The sequence below is a fragment of the Physeter macrocephalus genome, chromosome 1 (assembly GCF_002837175.3).
Source record: "Physeter macrocephalus isolate SW-GA chromosome 1, ASM283717v5, whole genome shotgun sequence".
In the NCBI taxonomy this organism is placed as follows: domain Eukaryota; kingdom Metazoa; phylum Chordata; class Mammalia; order Artiodactyla; family Physeteridae; genus Physeter; species Physeter macrocephalus.
The window spans coordinates 80,331,209-80,352,159 of record NC_041214.2 but is presented as its reverse complement, the minus strand read 5'-3'; the positions used below and the strand labels follow the sequence as shown (position 1 = coordinate 80,352,159).

At 37.7% G+C, this 20,951-nt stretch overlaps 1 protein-coding gene across 14 annotated transcripts in view; it reads left to right on the top strand.

Annotated features, from left to right (window-relative positions):
- LPP (LIM domain containing preferred translocation partner in lipoma) overlaps positions 1 to 20,951 on the top strand; it is a 745,137-nt gene that overhangs the window by 628,346 nt on the left and 95,840 nt on the right. Inside the window, exon 10 of one of the 14 annotated variants that reach the window (XM_055084404.1) lies at positions 16,138 to 16,342. The exons of the other annotated variants lie outside the window; for them this stretch is intronic. Coding sequence (XP_054940379.1) covers positions 16,138 to 16,161 — 24 coding nt within the window. The 3' untranslated portion in view covers positions 16,162 to 16,342. Of the gene's footprint in view, positions 1 to 16,137; positions 16,343 to 20,951 lie in introns of those variants that run through there. 14 annotated transcript variants of the gene reach the window in all.

The following is a 20,951-nucleotide window of genomic DNA, read 5'->3' as shown; positions in this document are numbered from 1 at the left end:
TATCAATTTTGTTTATCTTTTGAAAGAACCAGCTTTTAGTTTTATTGATCTTTGCTATTGTTTTCTTTGTTTCTATTTCATTTATTTCTGCTCTCATCTTTATGATTTCTTTCCTCTGCCAACTTTGGGTTTTGATTGTTCTTCTTTATCTAGTTGCTTTAGGTGTAAGGTTAGATCGTTTATTTGAGATTTTTCTTGTTTCTTGAGGTAGGCTTGTATAGCTATAAACTTCCCTCTTAGAACTGCTTTTGCTGCATCCCAAAGGTTTCGGATCATCGTGTTTTCATTGTTATTTGTCTCTAGGTATTTTCTGATTTCCTCTTTGATTTCTTCAGTGATCTCTTGGTTATTTAGTAACGTATTGTTTAGCCTCCATGTGTTTGTGTTTTTTACGTTTTTTTTTCCCCTGTAATTCATTTCTAATCTCATAGCATGGTGGTCAGAAAAGATGCTTGGTATGATTTCAATTTTATTAAATTTACTGAGGCTTGATTTGTGACCCAAGATGTGGTCTACCCGGAGAATGTTCCGTGCGCACTTGAGAAGAAAGTGTAATCTGCTGTTTTTGGATGGAATGTCCTATAACTATGAATTAAATCTATCTGGTCTATTGTGTCATTAAAAGCTTCTGTTTCCTTATTTATTTTCATTTTGGATGATCTGTCCATTGGTGTAAGTGAGGTGTTAAAGTCCCACACTATTATTGTGTTGCTGTTGATTTCCTCTTTTATAGCTGTTAGCAGTTGCCTTAGGTATTGAGGTGCTCCTATGTTGGGTGCATATATATTTATAATTGTTATATCTTCTTCTTGGATTGAGCCCTTGATCATTATGTACTGTCGTTCCTTGTCCCTTGTAACATTATTTATTTTATAGTCTATTTTATCTGATATGAGTGTTGCTACTCCAGCTTTCTTTTGATTTCCATTTGCATGGAATATCTTTTTCCATCCCCTCACTTTCAGTCTGTATGTGTCCCTAGGTCTGAAGTGGGTTTCTTGTAGACAGCATATATACGGGTCTTGTTTTTGTATCCATTCAGCCAGTCTATGTCTTTTGGTTGGAGCAATTACTCCACTTACATTTAAGGTAATTATCGATATGTATCTTCCTATTGCCATTTTATTAATTGTTTTGGGTTTGTTATTGTAGGTCTTTTCCTTCTCTTGTGTTTCCTGCCTAGAGAAGTTCCTTTAGCATTTGTTGTAAAGCTGGTTTGGTGGTGCTGAATTCTCTTAGCTTTTGCTTGTCTGTAAAGGTTTTAATTTCTCCGTCGAACCTGAATGAGATCCTTGCTGGGTAGAGTAATCTTGGTTGTAGGTTTTTTTCCTTCATCACTTTAAATATGTCCTGCCACTCCCTTCTGGCTTGCAGAGTTTCTGCTGAAAGATCAGCTGTTAACCTTATGGGGATTCCCTTGTGTGTTATTTGTTGTTTTTCCCTTGCTGCTTTTAATATGTTTTCTTTGCATTTAATTTTTGATAGTTTGATTAATATATGTCTGGCGTGTTTCTCCTTGGATTTATCCTGTATGGGACTCTCTGTACTTCCTGGACTTGATTAACTATTTCCTTTCCCATATTAGGGAAGTTTTCAACTATAATCTCTTCAAATATTTTCTCAGTCCCTTTCTTTTTCTCTTCTTCTTCTGGGACCCCTATAATTCGAATGTTGGTGCGTTTAATGTTATCCCAGAGGTCTCTGAGACTGTCCTCAGTTCTTTTCATTCTTTTTTCTTTATTCTGCTCTGCAGTAGTTATTTCCACTATTTTATCTTCCAGGTCACTTATCCGTCCTTCTGCCTCAGTTATTTTGGATCATCTTTACTATCATTATTCTGAATTCTTTTTCAGGTAGACTGCCTATTCCCTCTTCATTTGTAGGTCTGGTGGGTTTTTGCCTTGCTCCTTCATCTGCTGTGTGTTTTTCTGTCTTCTCATTTTGCTTAACTTACTGTGTTTGGGGTCTCCTTTTCGCTGGCTGCAGGTTCGTGGTTCCTGTTGTTTTTGGTGTCTGTCCCCAGTGGCTAAGGTTGGTTCAGTGGGTTGTGTAGGCTCCCTGGGAGAGGACTAGTGCCTGTGTTCTGGTGGATGAGGCTGGATCTTATCTTTCTGGTGGGCAGGTCCACGTATGGTGGTGTGTTTTGGGGTGTCTGTGGCCTTATTATGATTTTAGGCAGCCTCTCTGCTAATGGATGGGGCTGTGTTCCTGTCTTGCTAGTTGTTTAGCATAGGGTGTCCAGCACTGTAGCTCGCTGGTCGTTGAGTGAAAATGGGTCTTGGTGTTGAGATGGAGATCTCTGGGAGATTTTACCCATTTGATATTACGTGAAGCTGGGAGGTCTCTTGTGGACCAGTGTCCTGAAGTTGGCTCTCCCACCTCAGAGGCACAGCCCTGATGCCTGGCTGGAGCACCAAGAGCCTTTCATCCACACGGCTCAGAATAAAAGGGAGGAAAAAATAGAAAGAAAGAAGATAAAATAAAATAAAATAAAATAAAATAAAATAAAATAATAAAATAAAATTAAGTTACTAAAATAAAAATAAAAAATAATTATTTACAAAAAAATTTTTTTAAGTTAAAGAAAAAAAAAACGGACGGACAGAACCCAAGGACAAATGGTAAAAGCAAAGCTATACAGACAAAATCACACACAGAAACATACACATACACACTCACAAAAAGAGAAAAAGGAAAAATATATATATATCTTTGCTCCCAAAATCCACCTCCTCAATTTGGGATGATTCGTTGTCTATTCAGGTCTTCCACAGATGCAGGGTACATCAAGTTGATTGTGGAGATTTAATCTGCGGCTCCTGAGGCTGCTGGGAGAGATTTCCCTTTCTCTTCTTTGTTTGCACAGCTCCCGGGGTTCAGCTTTGGATTCAGCTTTGGATTTGGACCCGCCTCTGCGTGTACGTTGCCTGAGGGCGTCTATTCTTCGCTGAGACAGGACGGGTGTTAAAGGAGCCGCTGCTTCGGGGGCTCTGGCTGAATCAGGCGGTGGGGAGGGAGGGGTACGGATGCGGGGCGAGCCTGCAGCAGCAGAGGCCAGCTTGACGTTGCACCAGCCTGAGGCGTGCCGCATCACTTAATACTTTGACTCCTTGGGAAATGTCCTTGATCTTTCAAAGCCTCAGTTTCCTCATATATATAATGGTGATGATTGCTGGATTCTCCCCAGACTTGCTAATATGAAATGAGGCAGTCCTTGTAAAGCACACTTGTCTGGCTCAGGGAAGGCTAGTGGAATTAATGTTATTTTGAGATTAATTTTCATAAGATTTCTGGGCTATTTAGCGTTTCTGAAAGTGAGCACCTTACTTGTGTAGTGAGATGCATCGGGCTTGGGAAATCTCAGACTTAACCCCTCTCTCATTTTTAAATGCTTTGCTTGCTCTCCTGAGGGTATAGTAAAACTTAAGAAAGTCTAAGCTGGCTAATTATGAGCTTCTACAGTGGTGGACTGAGGTTTCCATCTCCATTCCAGGCAGTGCAGCTCAGTGATTCTTTAGCATGTGTTTCCTTAGGCCTTGGTTGTCTGTTACTATACTATGCTCATGACAAGGAGCACTATCTGGGTGATATTTAATCACATCCTTGGAAGAAGTGGGTAAATTCAAATAACGGAAATTCTTACCATCCTTTTTGACTTCACTTCCTCTGAAGAAACTTTAATCAAGATTTTTCTTTAATGAGATCTATCCGCGGTGACTCTAAATGTAATTTAATTGTTATCAGAATTCAGTTAAGCTTTACTGAAAGACCTTTCCTTGTTCGATATTGATTTCAGAGTTCAGCACAGCCCTCAAGCCCTCAGATGGATGTTTTAGCATTTTAAGTTCTTCTGAACTTTCATAAGTCCAATAAGCTGCCACACGAAAAATGTAAAGAGTTCTCTTTTGGGGAAGGTTGGGGAAGCTGGGAGAATAAAGTGAAATAAGTTTGTTTTGAAGATAGAGTTTGTTTAAGCAGGACCCTAGGGCTGTATGTATCTCTCTTGGAACCAAAGCCCTTAGGACAGAGCAGTGTCATTCATTCAAATTGCCTCTTGTTCCATTAGTGGAAACAAGATGTCTGAAAGACATCCTGTACAAAACAGAGAAATCCTAAACCCTGGGCTCAGTCTGTGCCTTTTTTTTTTTTTTTTTTTTTCTTTATTTTTTGGTTGATGGAATCAGAATATTAAGATAGTGGTTTAGTTAGTTAATTATTTCTGTGTAAGGACCACCCTGTTTGATGCTCTGAGTTCAGGAAGGAGACCAGTCTAATATAAATTTAATTTATTCTTGCCTATGTTGGTTACTGATCAACTTAAGATCATATTTAAATTAAACATTTACATAATTTGGAGAGAGACTATACCAGTTATGGCTTTATCTTTGATTTAATGATTATTCATATTTTCCTATGATCTCTTGAATCCTTAATCCTTACATGTACATAGCTGTAATCAAACAAATTTGGATTTAGTAAGGCATTGTAATTCTCTTTAATCATTTTATACATGCTTTCCTTTGTATTTTCTTTTTTTTTTTTTTTTTTTGTGGTATGCGGGCCTCTCACTGCTGTGGCCTCTCCCATTGCGGAGCACAGGCTCCGGACGCGCAGGCCCAGCGGCCATGGCTCACGGGCCCAGCCGCTCCGCGGCACGTGGGATCTTCCCGGACCGGGGCACGAACCCATGCACCCTGCATCAGCAGGCGTACTCTCAACCACTGCGCCACCAGGGAAGCCCCTCCCTTGTATTTTCTACTGATTGACTTAATGTAAATATGTATATAGCTTTCCATTGTTAATAATTTCCATTTTAGCTTTTTATCTGTTTAGTTTTACATTATGTTTACACACCACATTTTAAAACCATTGGCCACTAGGAAGATATTGGGTATTTTCCAAACTTTCAGTATTGTACATAACATGCCTACAAATGAGTAAAAATTTTTGTTATTTTATTTTGAATTATGTTCTTAACATAAATCCTTTGATTTATGTTACCCAGTTTACTTTATGGCAATTTGGAGAACTTTTACTGGATTTACTTAAAAAGATTTTTCCAATTTTCAGAACCATAAGCAATAATGAGACCAAATGTTAAACTATACCCTATCCACTACTGAAGAGGTTTGTTTACATTTATTTTGAACCAATTTTTAATAGATGCATTATATAATCATTTTTAATTTGAGTTTTTATGATTAGCAAAATCAATGAGAAGCTTTTCTACTTTGATGATAGATCTCTTAAAAGCTTAGTTTTGATTATTCTTATGGATTTGGATAAATGAACAAATTAAGAGCACTAAGCTTCCTTGGGAAGGAAAGTGATGTACATAGACTACATTGGTGCTAGGCCTTGCTCTCCTAGTGTGATGTTAGATAAGTCATTTAATTTCTGAGTACCAGTATCCTCATTTATTAAAGGGAGATTTTAACTTCTTCCTTGTCTTCAAAGGGAAGGAATGAACAAGTGTCATACTTCGTACATCATGAAGAAATTGTTTACTAATATAAGGGCTTAATCTGATTAATAGCATTATTATCATTGCTTTTTCCCTTAGCTTCATCTGATAGAATTTAGAAATCCTCTACGTCTGGGGTAATTTCATAGCTGCAGTTGCTATGGAAATACTGAAATAAATAGATGTCATAGAAAGAACATGAGGACATATATGAGAAGAAGAGGTGCATGTTTTGCTTAAGAAGACTTTTGTGTTGGTATAGGCAGCAACCATGCCTCCCACTTATGTGTCCTTGTGCCCTTAATGAGACAGGTTTACTCATAAGTACAGATTTACAAAAGAATTGCTGTGTTCTCAGCATTGCCAAAGAGTCTGGGCCTAGAGACACAGTGCATCAGAGATTCTCAGAAAGTCTGTTTATGAAATGGCAGCCAAGGATCTTCCCCTAAACCAGGGCGCTTACTCAGAGTGGGTGAAATCCAACTCCTGACTCTCCAGCAGTGGAAGTTGGTACAGACATTTTTATTACAGTTACAATCCAAGCGATTAAAAGACCTCAGGAAATAGGAGGCCAACTCCACAGGAGACTAAACACTTGAAGTTTCCTGAATTTGACGCATTCGTGGCCAACACACTAACAGCCATTTGCTCCCTCTGTGACTAAATGGCTACAGTCAAAACATTCTAACTTTTCAAGCTACATTAGGAGGTAGGTTTTGTACCTCTGCAGGAAAGTTGTCCTTTTATATGCTCAATTCCTCCTAATAAAATGTTTTAAATGCAGTTATGGCCACATATGCTTTATGTGGGTATTAGGAAAGGACTTGGAGTTTGGACTAAACTTGAAAAATTCACAAGAACTTCACTCCTCCTCTTTTCTTAATTGCCCATCTCTGCTCTCTCATTTCCAAGGAGTGTTTCTCTCTCTCACACACACACACACACACGGGTGCACACACACACACTTCCTAATTAATGTTATGTCATCATCCCACAAGCACTCACCCAGGAAGAAGAAAAGTGCTTCAAGCGAGAAGAGAATTTGTCAAGTATGCTCTTGAGAGATTTAACCGTGCTAACTACTATGAGTAATTATCTCTTCCATTTGTACAGCCCCTTACATTTTACAGTGCTCCTGAGCCTCTATTACTGCACCTTACCATACCTATTAGAATCTTGTGAAACAGACAAGGGGAAGATTATTAGTCCCATTTACAGTGGCTTTGATATTTTCAAAGTAAAAGACAAGAATGAAGACTAGGGAACAGATTTAACTTGCATTTTATGGCTAGATCCATACTGCCACCCTGAAACTAGTGTTCAGCTTCCTAAAAATGTGCAGATACTGACAGCCCCCTGGGATTATAGCCTTCGATCCCCACGATTTTCACTGATGACCACATGAGTCATGCCTTCCAGGATTACAGAACCTGAAAGGCTGAACTTCTACCAACGTAAAACCATAGCCCCGTCTTTTCTTGAGCATTTACTTTCTGCTGTCTTTGAAATGCCTCAGGTTTTAAGACAAAAGCCTCTTTTTTATGGTTAAAAATAATATAGGAATAACTTAACGTTTTTTGTGGTGCTTTAACTTTTACAAAGCACTTTTCTTTTATCTCATGTCACTCTCTCGTGATCTTAGAAAATAGGTACAGTTATTATTGCCTTCATTTCCAGTAGTAAGAAACTGAGTTTTAGAAAAAAATCAGCTTGCTCAGTTCCACAGAGCATGAGTGCCAGATCCAGGACTTGACCCTGGCTTTTGATTCTCAAGTCCAACTCTTTCCACATATCCAGCAAATCACTGAAAATATCATTTGTTATTAGTAGATTTCTTTTTTCCTATTAATTTTTTCTCTCTTACCATATTGAGCTCAGAATATTTTTTCTTATAGTAGTAACTCTTTTTTTAAAAAAAACAATGAAAACTCAGTTTTTAATTATTACATGCTTATTAGAGAAAAATTGGAAAATATTTTAAAAGGTATGTAGCTCTCCCATCTAAATATTATAAAAGTTTACTCTTTACCACATATTCCTTTTCTATTTCAGTTTACCTCTCTATGGATATATGCTTATAAATGTAACCACACATCTGTATAAATGTTTACACATATGCACAAACACAATGAGGTCATGCTATTCATATGAATTAATAACTTGCTTTTATTACTTAATAGTATATCAAACTTTGCCTTCTATAGAAACAGTTTCTTTTAAATATTCCGTGGACACTCAAAAAGAAGTTGTATTATGTACATGCCCTTTTCTGAAAAAGTGACTCAAGGAAATATTCCAGCAGACAAATAAATTAATCAAAAAGTGTGTGGGAAATCCAGAGCAAATAAATTGGTGATAAGCCATGAACCAATAAAACTAATAGGTAAAAATAAGGAGATATGGGGATATGTGTATACATATAGCTGATTCACTTTGTTATACAGCAGAAACTAACACAACATTGTAAAGCAATTATACTCCATTAAAGATGTTAGATAAATAAATAGATAGGAAAAGATGTAATGGCAAATTCAGACCCAAAGAAAATAATATTAATTACCTACTAACTATAATATTAAAAGCAGACAGGAATTCCCTAGTGGTCAGTGATTAAGACCCCATGCTTCCAGTTCAGGGGGCCCGGGTTCAAACCCTGGTGGGGGAACTAAGATCCCACAAGCCATGCAGCACAGCCAAATAAACAAAAGAGAGAGAGAGAAAAAAATAGCAGACAAAATATAATTTAGGACAAAACTATCAAGCCAAGGAACATTACTTTATTGATAAATGTCACAGTTTCCAAAGAAAAGCTCTGAGTGTTTCTTCATTAAATAGCATTATGTTGAAATATATGATATAAAAATATTGATGAAATATGAAATGAAAATGGTAAAACCATAGTCTTTATAAAACTGTAACACATTTCTTGCAGTCTCTGACAAACCAATTATAGAAGTGGAATAATATGATTAATATAATCTCTTTGGTCCATACAACCAAAGAGATTATATCTTTCCAAATCTTTGTGGAAGATTTAGAAAAGCATCATAATATCGTCTGAAAGGAAAATGTAGACAGTTCCTACTTTGGCAGGCAGAGTTGTACATATGTTATAGTAAGACAAGAAATCTATAAAAGGATAAACAAACACACTCTTGGGTTAAAAAATTCTTAGAAAGTAGTGATAATGATAACACCGTATGACAGGAGGATGAGATGCAGCCAAACTTGAATTCCAAGTAAAGTTAGAATCATTAATTGCAACAAGAGTGCAGATATATGAACCTAAAAAGCTAGAAAAGGACAACAAAACCCACAGGGAGAAGGGATTAGTTTAAAATAAAGGCAGTTATCAATACATTGAAAAATACTGAATTTTCAGGTCCAGGAGGTGATTCTTTGAAAAGCACAATCAAATAAACATCCAGTGAAGATAATCAAGAAAAAAAGGGAGAAATAAAATTTACAGAAAATTAGGAATGAAAAAAGAAGCTTTTAGCATAGGTATAGAAGACGTATAAAAGTTATTACACTTAAAATTTTATGTAAAAGAGGCTGTTTTCTCTGCAAATCTAAATACAGGGGAAGAAAACTTAAATAATCTCATAAACATGGGTGAAATGCAGAGCTACCATCTGAGAAAGAACCAAGAAATTTCACTAACAGGAGTTTTCAGATCTTTGAAGAACAACTGATTCCTGTGCTATTTCAACTTTCAGAGCTTAGTAAGGGAAGATAAGCTTCCCAAATCATCTTGTAAAGCTAGCCTGACCCTGAATAATAATACCTAACCTAGGTTGCCCCCGAAAGAACACTCTATGCTAATCAAACTTTCACAAATGCAGAAATCCTAAATGAAATATTAGCAAATTGAATGCCACATAATAAAACAACCCAGGTTATTCCATGATTCCAATGTTAGAATAGTATCAGGAATCTTTTAACATAATTCATTGTATTGATATATCAAATTTTTAAAAACTAGATAATCATCTCCATAGATGCCAAAAGGGTATTTAATGAAATTTGTCACACATTCTTGTTTAAAAACAAAAACAATTGCAGTAACTCAAAATGAGCTCTAAGTAAAACAGAAGAAAAAAGATGTATAATTTCACTAGGATAAAATAAACCAATAGTGAGCCTTCTTCCTAGATTTTCCTAGATATGCGCAGAATCCCTGCTATTATATCAATATTATTCTTAACATTCTAGTCTTTGTAATGGAAATTTAGAAACAAAGGATAAATATATATTATATATATGACTTTTTCTTTGTTTTATGTATATTTCAATTACATAATATTTCTAACACAGATAAAGATTAAAAACATAATAAGATGAAATTCCATGTATCCATTATCCAATTTAAGAAATAAAATATTAGAAATTCAGTTGAAATCCCTTAGGTTCTTGTCCCTAATCACATTCTCAAGACTCCTGTACAGAGGTAGCTACTATGCTAAATTTGTTTTTTTATCATATCCATGCATTTCTTTGTAGATTTACTACGTATCTCTAAAATATATATTTATACCTATAAATATATGTAATATATAAATATATATATAGTATTGTTTGTATATAGTGTTTCTTAATTTTAAATGAATGGCATTGTATCATGCCTATTTTTCTGAGATTTTTTCACTCAAAATTATAAGACTGGGATGTATAAATGTTTACAGATGATAAGATTATTGTTTAAGAAAATCTGAGAAAACCTAAAGTATTAGAATAAGAAAAGTTTAGTAACCTACCAACATTAAAATTAGGAATTTAAGTTTAGAAAATATAACAGGAAAAAAAAATCCCTATACAGAAGTTACAAAAAATATAAAACACCTAGGTAAACCTTTCAAAGTGTAAATGATCTAAGTGAAGAATGCTGTAAAATTTTACAGGGATAATTAACTCATGAGCAAAATGATTTGGGGATTGAAAATGCTTTGGAAAGCACCTCTCACTTTAACAGGCATTTATATCAGCACCCTGTAATTATACAACAGCACAGCTTTCAGTGGGAGAAGAATAGTTACTGCACCGTCCTCTGCTAATGGTTTTTATTTAGCCCTTTTCCCCAGATAGCCCCCAGTCCTTTGCTGATTTGGATGGCTGTCCACCACATCCCTGCAGGCTTCAAAGCAGTCCTTGTCTAAGGGTAGTAAAGCTCAAACCTGTAAGTAGACCTCCCGGAATAAGAAAGAGACCTAGCTGAACAAAACCTTTTCCTCCAGTTCCTATCCCAAACTATATTCATTCCTGTTGTCATAGAATTAGAGTGCTTTTTTAAGGGCCAGGAGGGACCTTAGAAATTCAATAACGTCATTTTCATAGCCAAGAAAACCTAAAGCCCAAGAAAGCTAACTGATTTGCCTGAGGTTATATGGTTTATTAATGTCAGGGGCAGGAATAGAAACCATGAGCCTTGATGATGCCTTCAAAGAACTGCTTTCTTTGTGACTGACATGAAGAGATTTAACCATACGTGGCTACAGGCCCGGGAGAAACATCCCTAGAAAATGTTGGTTGCGTAAATTTTGGTTGGAGAGTTTAGAAATAGGACAGCATTTGCTTCAGCACCAACCAAGATGGAGAGTCTCAGATTTCCAGGTTAAATGCCTCTGAAACTTTATGCTAGAACATTTCCACTGCCCTAGTTTGTTTATTTTTAAATCAAGCATGAACTCACCACTCGGTGTTTGCCAGAGTTTGGCTGAATGTCAGCATCAGGCCACTGTAATAATGGTTTAAGATTATTTAATCCTATTACTTATATACTTCATTAGGCTGAGTGAATTGTTGGCAGTGGTTCAGTAAACTTCCTACTTTAGAGATAAAAGCATGGAAAGAAAATAGGGAAGGAGTCTGTTCCTCATTTTCTTTCATATTTATCTTATATCTCTTAAAGGATAAAGGAATGATAATTACCCAGCTACAGCTTGGAATCTGCATTAGTAGGGTCTTCTGAAATGCTCCATACCCTCAGAAGAGAAAAATGAAATACATTTTCAATTGGCAGAAAAAGGATTTGGGCAGAGGAGAGAGAGAGAGAGAGTTTAGGCTTTCAAATTGATCTTAAAAATAAACCTGAAAATAAGTTCAAGAGTCCTAGGTAAGATATCAGTCTTTCACTTAGGGGACCTGATGTGAAGCAGCAAATGAGAAAGAATATGGAATTTAAAGTCAGACCTCATTCACACCCAGCTTGGCCAGCCACTATGCTGCATTCACCTCATTTCTTTTAGCTTAAACTTCCTCACAAATAGAATGAAAGTGGTATTTCTTACCTCAGTGGCTAAGTGAGGGTTCAGAGAGGTTGACAGGGCTGAATAAAACTCAAGGTATGGGGGCTTTGAGCAGTAAATAACTGCACAGACGAAGCCTCAGGGACACACCTACAAAACCTGCAAAGGAGAAGTTTGCCTAACTTGCATCACCAAAGGACGGTTATTTGCCAGCATTTCAGTTTCCGCAATGTTACCTGCACACTGCTGGTTTGAGAGCTCCAAGAGTCTGAGGGGCAGTGGCCAGTCACGAGACTCTGGAAACTTGGTTTCTCCAAACGTGTCAGAGGTCACCTGTTTTGGAATCACCCTGAAGTCCTCATTAAAAATAAAATTCTGGACCACTCCCCAGAATCCCTGCACAGCCAGCCAGGAAATTAGCATCTTTTACAAGGCTCTGAGAGATTCTTAGGCATGCTCAGGTTTGAGATCCACGTGCCTGTACCTCCAGCCCCAGTTTCTGTAAGAATTAGTCGCCCAAATACTTCACTTTTACCCCCATCTCTCTCATACACATTCCTTTCAAACACTTGACCAAACTGGACACTTCTCCCAGACATTGCTATCTTAGCCTTCTCTCTGTGTGCCCAGACTGCTTTCTGTCTTGTACTTTTCTTCGTCTCCATCATTTGAAAATCTGTGTCATCCAACCTTAAAAAGCTTTCCTGGAACTTCCCCAAATAGATGTGGCCTTTCCTGAACATGCAAGGCTTTTTGTTTCTCCTGCTCTTATAGGATTTAACCCTCTACAACTGGTATTATAGTCATTTGAGACTCTGGCACATTTCCTTACTAATTTGAAATCCTTAGAGAGAGAGAGAGAGAGAGAGAGAGAGAGAGAGAGAAGTGAGAAAAACCTGTTCTGGATCAGAAAGAGCTAGAAGAACCCCACCTGGCAAGGAGGCTTATTAGGACTCTGTGTGTGTGTGTGTGTGTGTGTGTGTGTGTGTGTGTGTGTGTGTGTGTATGTTAGGGTCAGGGGTTATCAGATTTTATTCATTTTTTTTCTTTTCCTTAGTTCTTGTCCCAACATGTGAGCCTATGGCTGCTCCGATATTTATTTGGGATGAGAGGGGCTGGAGAGGGACTGGGTTTCCCTCTAGATCACAGTGTCTGCTGAGAGAGTCTTTGACCATTTGCCCTTTGCTATACCTTGGATTTGGAACTCTATGTGTGTATAAGAAGCAAAGAAGGGAACTTGGCTCTGGGAGCCTGGGAGCAGTCACTGTTGAAATGTAAATGTAAAAGATTGAAAGGAGGGATGTGAGAGTGAAGCCAGCTGTCTTGCTTCCAGCTGTAGAATCTTCATATGAGCCGCTGTACTCAAGGTCAAACACACAGGCCCTACTTACAGATGAAAATTGCCGGGGAGTTAGGGTGGAGGTTCTCTGATGTTCTGATGACTTTGAATGGGACGTGGTAATTCTCTCCCACAGCCTGGCTTACTTTAAAAAAAAAAAAAAAAAAAAAAAAAAAAAAAAATTGCTTCCTGAACCTCTCTTTTACTCACCTCCCTGCAGAGTGAGGGGATGCCAGGTGAGGTTAGCATCATCTTTATAGCAAGGCAGGTACTCTTTTTGAGCCCTTCGTAGTGACAAGGGCCTGGTATATCTGGTATACCTGATAGGTCTTCAAAAAGTATTTTTTTAACTTGAAGATTATTTAATAATTCAGTCTCCTACATTTACAATATGGGAAAGTAGGATGCCAGGAGAGGGGAGAAGACTTGCTTGGGATGTCATGAATGCATAGATGCACTGAGAACTCTAAGAAATGTGAAAATCGCAAATGCACATATGTGATGAGTTTTTAAATTGTATCAGTTATTTTGGATCATAAACATCTTCCACAGAAGTTACTTTTACTTTATGGGCTCTTTAATAATGCTAAAAGATATTTGAGGCAATTTATATCAATAAAGCCATTGGGACACATTAGTTAAAATAAAACTGAACCTTCTAAAATGTATCCCTAAAAAAGTGAAAGTTTATATTTTTATTCTAGTTTAGGCAAAAACTCTAAGTAAATTCTATTATAAAAGCATAACCAATAGACAAATAGTTTTTCCATAAAGTAGATAGCACTGAATGTGCTGGGGCCTCAGAGGAAAGAACTAAGGAAAGGGAGTAGAGACATTTGGAGGAAAAAGGAGGAATTCAACAAGAACATCTTCGTGGAGGAAGAGACCAGTACTAGTGTGTCACATGGTAAATCTTAGTTTCTTCTAATACCACATATTTATTCTTTTTCTACCCTGACAAGTGAATGAGAACTGTTACTATTCCTTTTTACAAATTAACAAAATCAAGGCGTAAAAAACCAAGGGCTTTGGAAAATGAGGAATTAGCATAGGATTAGAGCAGAACTTTGAGCTCCTGCATTCTAAATCTTAGCCTCTACCTTTCTCTTAAATAAATTCAAGTTAACAGATGGCCTGTCATCAGATAGGTCTTTTTTTTAATCAACAAGGCTTTTTTTTTTTCTCTTTTTTTTTTACAGCCCTCAGGTCCCAGTTTGGTTACCACTGTTTTGAGAATCCTTCCCTATGTCCTTCCAGCTGAAGATAAGCACTTCCTCCTCTGACTCCCCAGAGCTTTTATCTATACCTTTGTTTTAATCATTCACCTTTGTCTTAACCTTACATTAGGCAGACAGTCTCACCCACATGTATAGAGACTGTGAGCTCCTTAAGAAGCAGGCTCATTTTTTTCCTGTTCTTTGTGTCTCTTTCCTATTCAGGCCCAAACCTTACTCCACATCTTCTAAAATAGTGCCCAAAGCAATACCTCTCACTCTGGGAGGTATTTAGTACTTTTTTTTTTTTTTAATGAATGACTTAGTCCATTCAGGTTGTCATAACAAAATACCACAGACTGTGTGGCTTAAACAATAGAAATTTCTCACAGTTCTAGAGCCTGGAAATCAGAGATCAAGGTGCCAGCATGGCGGGTTTCTGGTATGAGACCTCTTCCTGGCTTGTAGAAGGTCGACTTCTCACTATGCCCTCACATGACAGGGAGAAAGAAAGAGAGTGCAAGCTCTCTGGTGTCTGCTTTTATAAGGGCACTAATCCCATCATGAGGACCCCACCCTCTTACCTCATCTAAGCCTAATTGTCTCCCAAACGCCCCATCTGCAAATACTATCACATTGTGAGTTAGGGCTTGGACATGAATTTTGGGTGGAAACAATTCAGTCCATAGCAATGAACTACACCTTTTGGCCATAGGTCTGTTAAATGCATTATTGGTCCTGGTTGATGGAGTGGTGATTAGAATATCCTGTGTTTCTAGATATAGAAGCTACATACTGAGATATTTAACAGGTATTTGCGTATCCTGTTGCCTTTAAAGAATTTTGGTGGACCCTCAGTAGGGCCCTATTAATGTTTAAAACATCATATAGCCCTGCTGCATTTTCCTTTAAGGTTACACTTTTACCCACTAGATCTTACCTCATTTTTTAGACCAGAGAAAAGAGAAAAACTTGGTTCTTTGGAGAGTTGCTATGCATTCCTATTAGATCATTAGGAAATTGGCACAAGTGGCAGGAAGCCAAACTGGCCTGTGTCTGGCCAGGCAGTGTCTGCAGGTCATTCCAGAAAAGCTGCCAGAATAACGATGTGTTCTCCAGTAAAGTGCTTTTTGTCAAAGTCTCTTTTGGAATTAACCCCTCAGGCACAGATCAATAAGCCTCACCAACTTGCCAATGTAATTAAGAGGTGGTAGGTTAAGCATTACTATTAATTAAGTTCAAAGTAAAATAAAATGAAGGTCGTTTTTGTGAAATTGTGCTGTCAGACTTTGCTCAAGAGTGTTTCTGAGTTTTTATGGAATAGAATCCAGGAGATGGAGGGGAGGATTACTGTCTCCATTGCCTTGGGAAAAGCAAGCATTTAAACATATGTCTCTTAAATACTTTTAACTGAAGAATAAACTATTTGCTGATTGTGAGAGCCATCGAATGAACACCTTTTGTGTACAGAGGGCTGAGTTCAATGCTATGAGGGATACGAGCAGCATGAGGTGCAATCCCTGCTCTCATGGAGCCCTTAGACAGAGAAGCAGCACCACACACGTGCACAAGTATAATATAAGGCAGAAACTGTCTGTGAGGGAGACTCAGGCAGTGATGAGAGCTCAGAAAAGGGTGGGTTTGGAGGGCACCAGCACCAAGAAAGACCTCCCAGATGATGCAGCATTTGAGCTAGGCCTTGAAAGTAGTGTGGATATGATAGGGGGAAAAGAATGCACAAAAATAATTCCAATCTCTAAACATTTGTTTTCCATGTTGAACTCCTTTACAACACCTGGGATAAAAGGAAAAGAAACCAGCCTGTTGCTAAGTAAGGATTTGTTGAACATTCATTATATGTGTATTATTCTGCAGAGAAAGTGGGAGCAGAGGAAGTAAAGAATATCTTCTGGTTCATGGGTTTTTCTGCATACGCAACAAGATAGTCTCGGACTCATTACCTTCTTCTGATGGCGTCTTAATTGGATTTATTACAAAGGCCAAGTTCCTTTGTCCTGAGAACACCAGTAACAGCAACCAATGGAAAAGCCATGTTGATGCTGTTCTTCCTTTTCGGAAAAAGTGGGTACTTAAAAGCTATGAAAAAGTGCTACTGTACCTTTAGATGGTTTAAGTCCATTTTGCTAGTAGAATTGAGTGGAAGTCAATATTGATGCCATTGAAACCTGAAAGGACCTTCAAGACTCTCTAACCAAGGCCCACTTTTTGCATATTAGTAAACTGAAGCCCAGAATACAGTTTTTCTAGGTGAAAGAGAGCCAGGTGAACTTCCTAAATCACATAACAACCAGTTTATTATTAGGTATTTGTGTTACCTTCACATGGAAGAGGATGATTAGGCTTTCAGGGAGGAATAAGTTGACTCCCAATTCCCTGAGTTCCTATTGGATGGTATTAGGCAACTTCACTTAATAACCTACCTGTTGTCCAGCTATGATACTTATATATCTTTTAGCATTTACCACCTGTACCAATTGCTTAGCATAATAATACCTTATACTTAAATGCATGTGCCCGAAGTACCTTTAGAGTTGTTTTTCATTTGATGCTCACAACAATTCCACAAGGCAGGTGTTATTCCTAGATTAAACGTGAGAAAACGAAGGCTCAGAGAAAGTAGCCTATATAGCTAAGAAACTGAAATGGGCTCTGCCTTCCATCTTCTGACTGGGAGTCTGGTTTTCTTACCTTGGCATCTCAGTTGCCTGACTAAATGGTCTTCAGTCATTTATCCAACCACTGAGTAGTTACTAAGCACCTTCTATATTTCAAATATTGTAGTGGGCATTAGGGTTACAAAGTTGGGAAAGATACAGCCCCGAGTCCTTGGGGAGCTCCCCATTTGAAGGAGATAGCCATTCAAACAAATATGTAGCATGTTAAGTGCATACTGGGTCTTTGAGAGAAGGGGGACACATAAGATTGGGGGACTAATTTTGTAGCTCTTTATCTAAGCATGTCACAGCCCTGTCTCCCCAGCTAGATTGTAAATATCTTACCATGGCATGTGTCTCTGTCTCCCGCGAGACTCCAATCGCAAGCCTCATACTCTGCTGGCATTCAGTCAATATCTGTTGTTGATGATGCTGATGATTTTTCCCTCTGACTCTCACACTGGAGAAGTTTCCAGCTGGCCCTTGAGTAGAGCTGAGTTTAATTTACAAATCTGAGTTCGCCTTTTAAAAATCACTTTTAAGAAAAATAAACAACTTTATGAGATAGCTTCTAAATACTAACATGCTCAATATAGTAGATCCTCTATTTTAACCAGTCTTTGCCCAACATTTGCAGTTTAGAGTGTTGTACTTGTATGACTGTTCTCTTCTTCAGTCAGTGAATTGTATCTTTCATTAGGGGCTGTTAACACATCAAAACAGCCTTTAATCAGTCTTTAAAAATTCTAATTATTCCCGAGTATCTAATCATTACTGTTTCATTGATAATTTGAGTGGTATCAAACATTGCAACTGTTTTGCACAGGAAGGGGATGGATTTCAGTGCTATTCAGTGCCAAAGAACACCCATATTTTCAAAATTATGGGGAAATTTTTCCTCATAGCCAAGTTGTGATTAAATGTGTCAGTTGCACAAGCTTGGAATTCTGCTGCACAATGCCAACATTTTGTATTGCTTTATTTCGACCATATATTACAAACAGAATATTTCCCAGCTCACTTACATATATTTCCTGGTTTCTGAAATGTTACTGGCAAGCTTTGTGAACAAATATTAATTTCAAAGATACTAGAAATAAAGCAAAAATGAGGTTTTTCTCTCATATATCTAAGAGTTTCCTTTAATCATTAAATTCTCAAGGTGTAATTAGTTCAATTCTGCTGTAGATAGGAACTCATTATAAAGAATCTAGGTTGAGCAGTCTCTCTAGCAAAAGTGGCCTTTTTGATTGTCTCCCAGCATTTCCTAAAAATGATAAGTGTACAGAGTGAATTGCAAGGTAAATGAGTAAATTGGACTTGATGTACCAAACACCAAGATACCCACCCATGTGTGCATACAAACACAAGCACAAGCTCACACCAAAGCCAGGAACCCTACCACAAAACAAAGTTCCATTTATCCTGAGGGCAAATAAAAATTTATGCCTACCACAAAATTATTTTCTTGAAAATTAATTTGGAAATTTATAAGCAGATAGTATGGCACTAATTTATCAACCAAATAATAATTTAAATGGGACTAGAAAAAGAAACTGTCATTTAAATATTTTTGAGTGTGGTACTGGTTAAATGTGTGTGTGTGTATATGTGTGTGTGTGTATTGAATTTGAAAGTAATTTATGGAAAGTGCTGCCAGCATGGTATTTCAAATGCTCCACAATTTGAATTTAAACTGCTCAATGGGATCATTAAGATTATTATGCATGTTTTCCAAAGAGTTTGAATTCAAATGACAACTTTAAAAGAAAAAAATAAAAGATGCCCTTTAAAAACTGAGGAATGTTATTGCACTTATAGAAATTCATGCAGTTTGAAGTAATTTGCCACCTCCCCTTCTGAAAAAGTACCTGATGATAACGTTGTCAAGAGATAGGGATGTTGGAGAAAGTACATATTGCAGACACGTTCCCTTGATGAGTAAAACCAGATTGTAAAGCAGACTTTATAGACAATAAGTTATTGCATTTAGTACAAATGACAGCAGAAAATCAGGAAGGGATGTGGATCAATGTAGGATGGAGTACAGGGATCCAGTGATGGCAGAGGCTCACTTGAGTAGTACATAAAAGCCCCCAGGGGGCTTCCCTGGTGGCGCAGTGGTTGAGAGTCCGCCTGCCGATGCAGGGGGACGCGGGTTCGTGCCCCGGTCCGGGGAGATCGTGCCCCGGTCCGGGAAGATCCCACATGCCGCGGAGCGGCTGGGCCCGTGAGCCATGGCCGCTGAGCCTGCGCGTCCGGAGTCTGTGCTCCGCAATGGGAGAGGCCGCAACAGTGAGAGGCCCACGTACCGCAAAAAAAAAAAAAAAAAAAAGGCCCCGTCCGACTCATCAAGTGTGCCATTTGGTTCTCTTTCTCTGGGTGGGTCTTGGCCTATGGAGGTCTACTTTCATTTTGTGCCAGTTAGGCAAGTGAAGAGTTTATGAAAGAAACAAACAGGCGTGCTTACTCATTTTTCAAAAGAAGTCTTTTTGCCATGGAGTTTGCAAAGTTGTTTTGCAATGGATTTAAGATTATATTTTTTTAAATAAGCGTAGTTCCAGGGATGGGAAATTTACTAGCTCTCAAGGCAGCTTTTTCCTTTGTTGAATTCTCTAAAGGTTATAAAGTTACTTCTTGTTTTGGACAGAAGTCTGTTTCCTTACAACAGCTACTCATTGTTTCCTTACAACAGCTACTCATCTGTCCACAAAGTAGACAGCTAATACTTCTTCCGTTTGAAAGCCTTTTAGGTATTTGAAGAAAGTTCTCAAGTCCATCTGAATCTTCTCTTCTTCTCCATTCATGTGTTGAATGAATGTTGAAATTCTCCACCCTGACCACTTTCTAATGGATTCGTCCAGCATATCAATATCATTCTTCCAGTGTAGCACTTAGAATTTCCATTACCTTGTGTAAAGAAAGTGACCTCTTGGGATATGTAGAACTTGATTTAAAAGACAACAATACATAACAACAATACAAAACAACAATACATAACAACAACAAAAAAGAAGATTCTGAGTAACAATACATGTTTTAAAGTTGAAGGAAAATTTTATAACCCATTGCCCAATTCTACTGGAATAAAGTAAAATTGCATATTAGATCTTGTTCTCTTCAATCTGTTTTAATCAGAAGTAAAACGAGATTTATGACATTTATCATTTTCTAACTTACATTAAAGTACATGTTTCGTCTTCATCCAGGGGTAACTTACTTATTTCTTTGCACCTTTAGCGGTCAGCACTGTCTTGGTGTAGGTGATGTCCATTAATTGTTTAGAATTAAGGAACAATAATAATAATACCTAGTGCTTTCCAGTTTATAAAACATTTCCAATCTAAATTTGAGCTTGTACAGGTTTTGTTTTTGTGTGTATGTTTCGTTGTTGTTGTTGTTTTTTAATATGAGGAAGTCAAGGCTCAGAAAGTTTAAGGGACTTACTCAAGAACACAGAGCTGGTCAGCAGATTTGAATGTAAGACATTGTGGCTCTAAACTTTGTCATTTAAACAGAGCATCTGTTAGTTGGTTATCTCTTCCTTGGTTTCTGCCTGGGTAGAATGTATTTTTTTTTTTTTTAACATCTTTATTGGAGTATAACCGTTTTACAATAGTGTGTTAGTTTCTCCTTTACAACAAAGTGAATCAGTTATACATATACATATGTTCCCATATCTCTTCCCTCTTGCGTCTCCCTCCCTCCCACCCTCCCTATCCCACCCCTCTCATGGTCACAAATGCTTTGGGGGGAGGGAGAGCTTTGATTTCTATACCCTTGCCTGAGGTGTTATTCAATTTCAAAGGCTTTTGGTAAATTTGAAAGCAATCCTTTGGGTTTCTAGGGGCTGCATTAGAGCAGCATTTCTCTGGAGCATTGTAACCTCTGTATCCAAAATGAATCTGCAGTAACTTGGGGGAATGGGTGGTCTGTGAGAACCAGAACTGAGACAGCAAATGGAACCTCTTTAAGGGTTCCCAGCAACAGGTTCATTTTGTATCCAAATTCTGA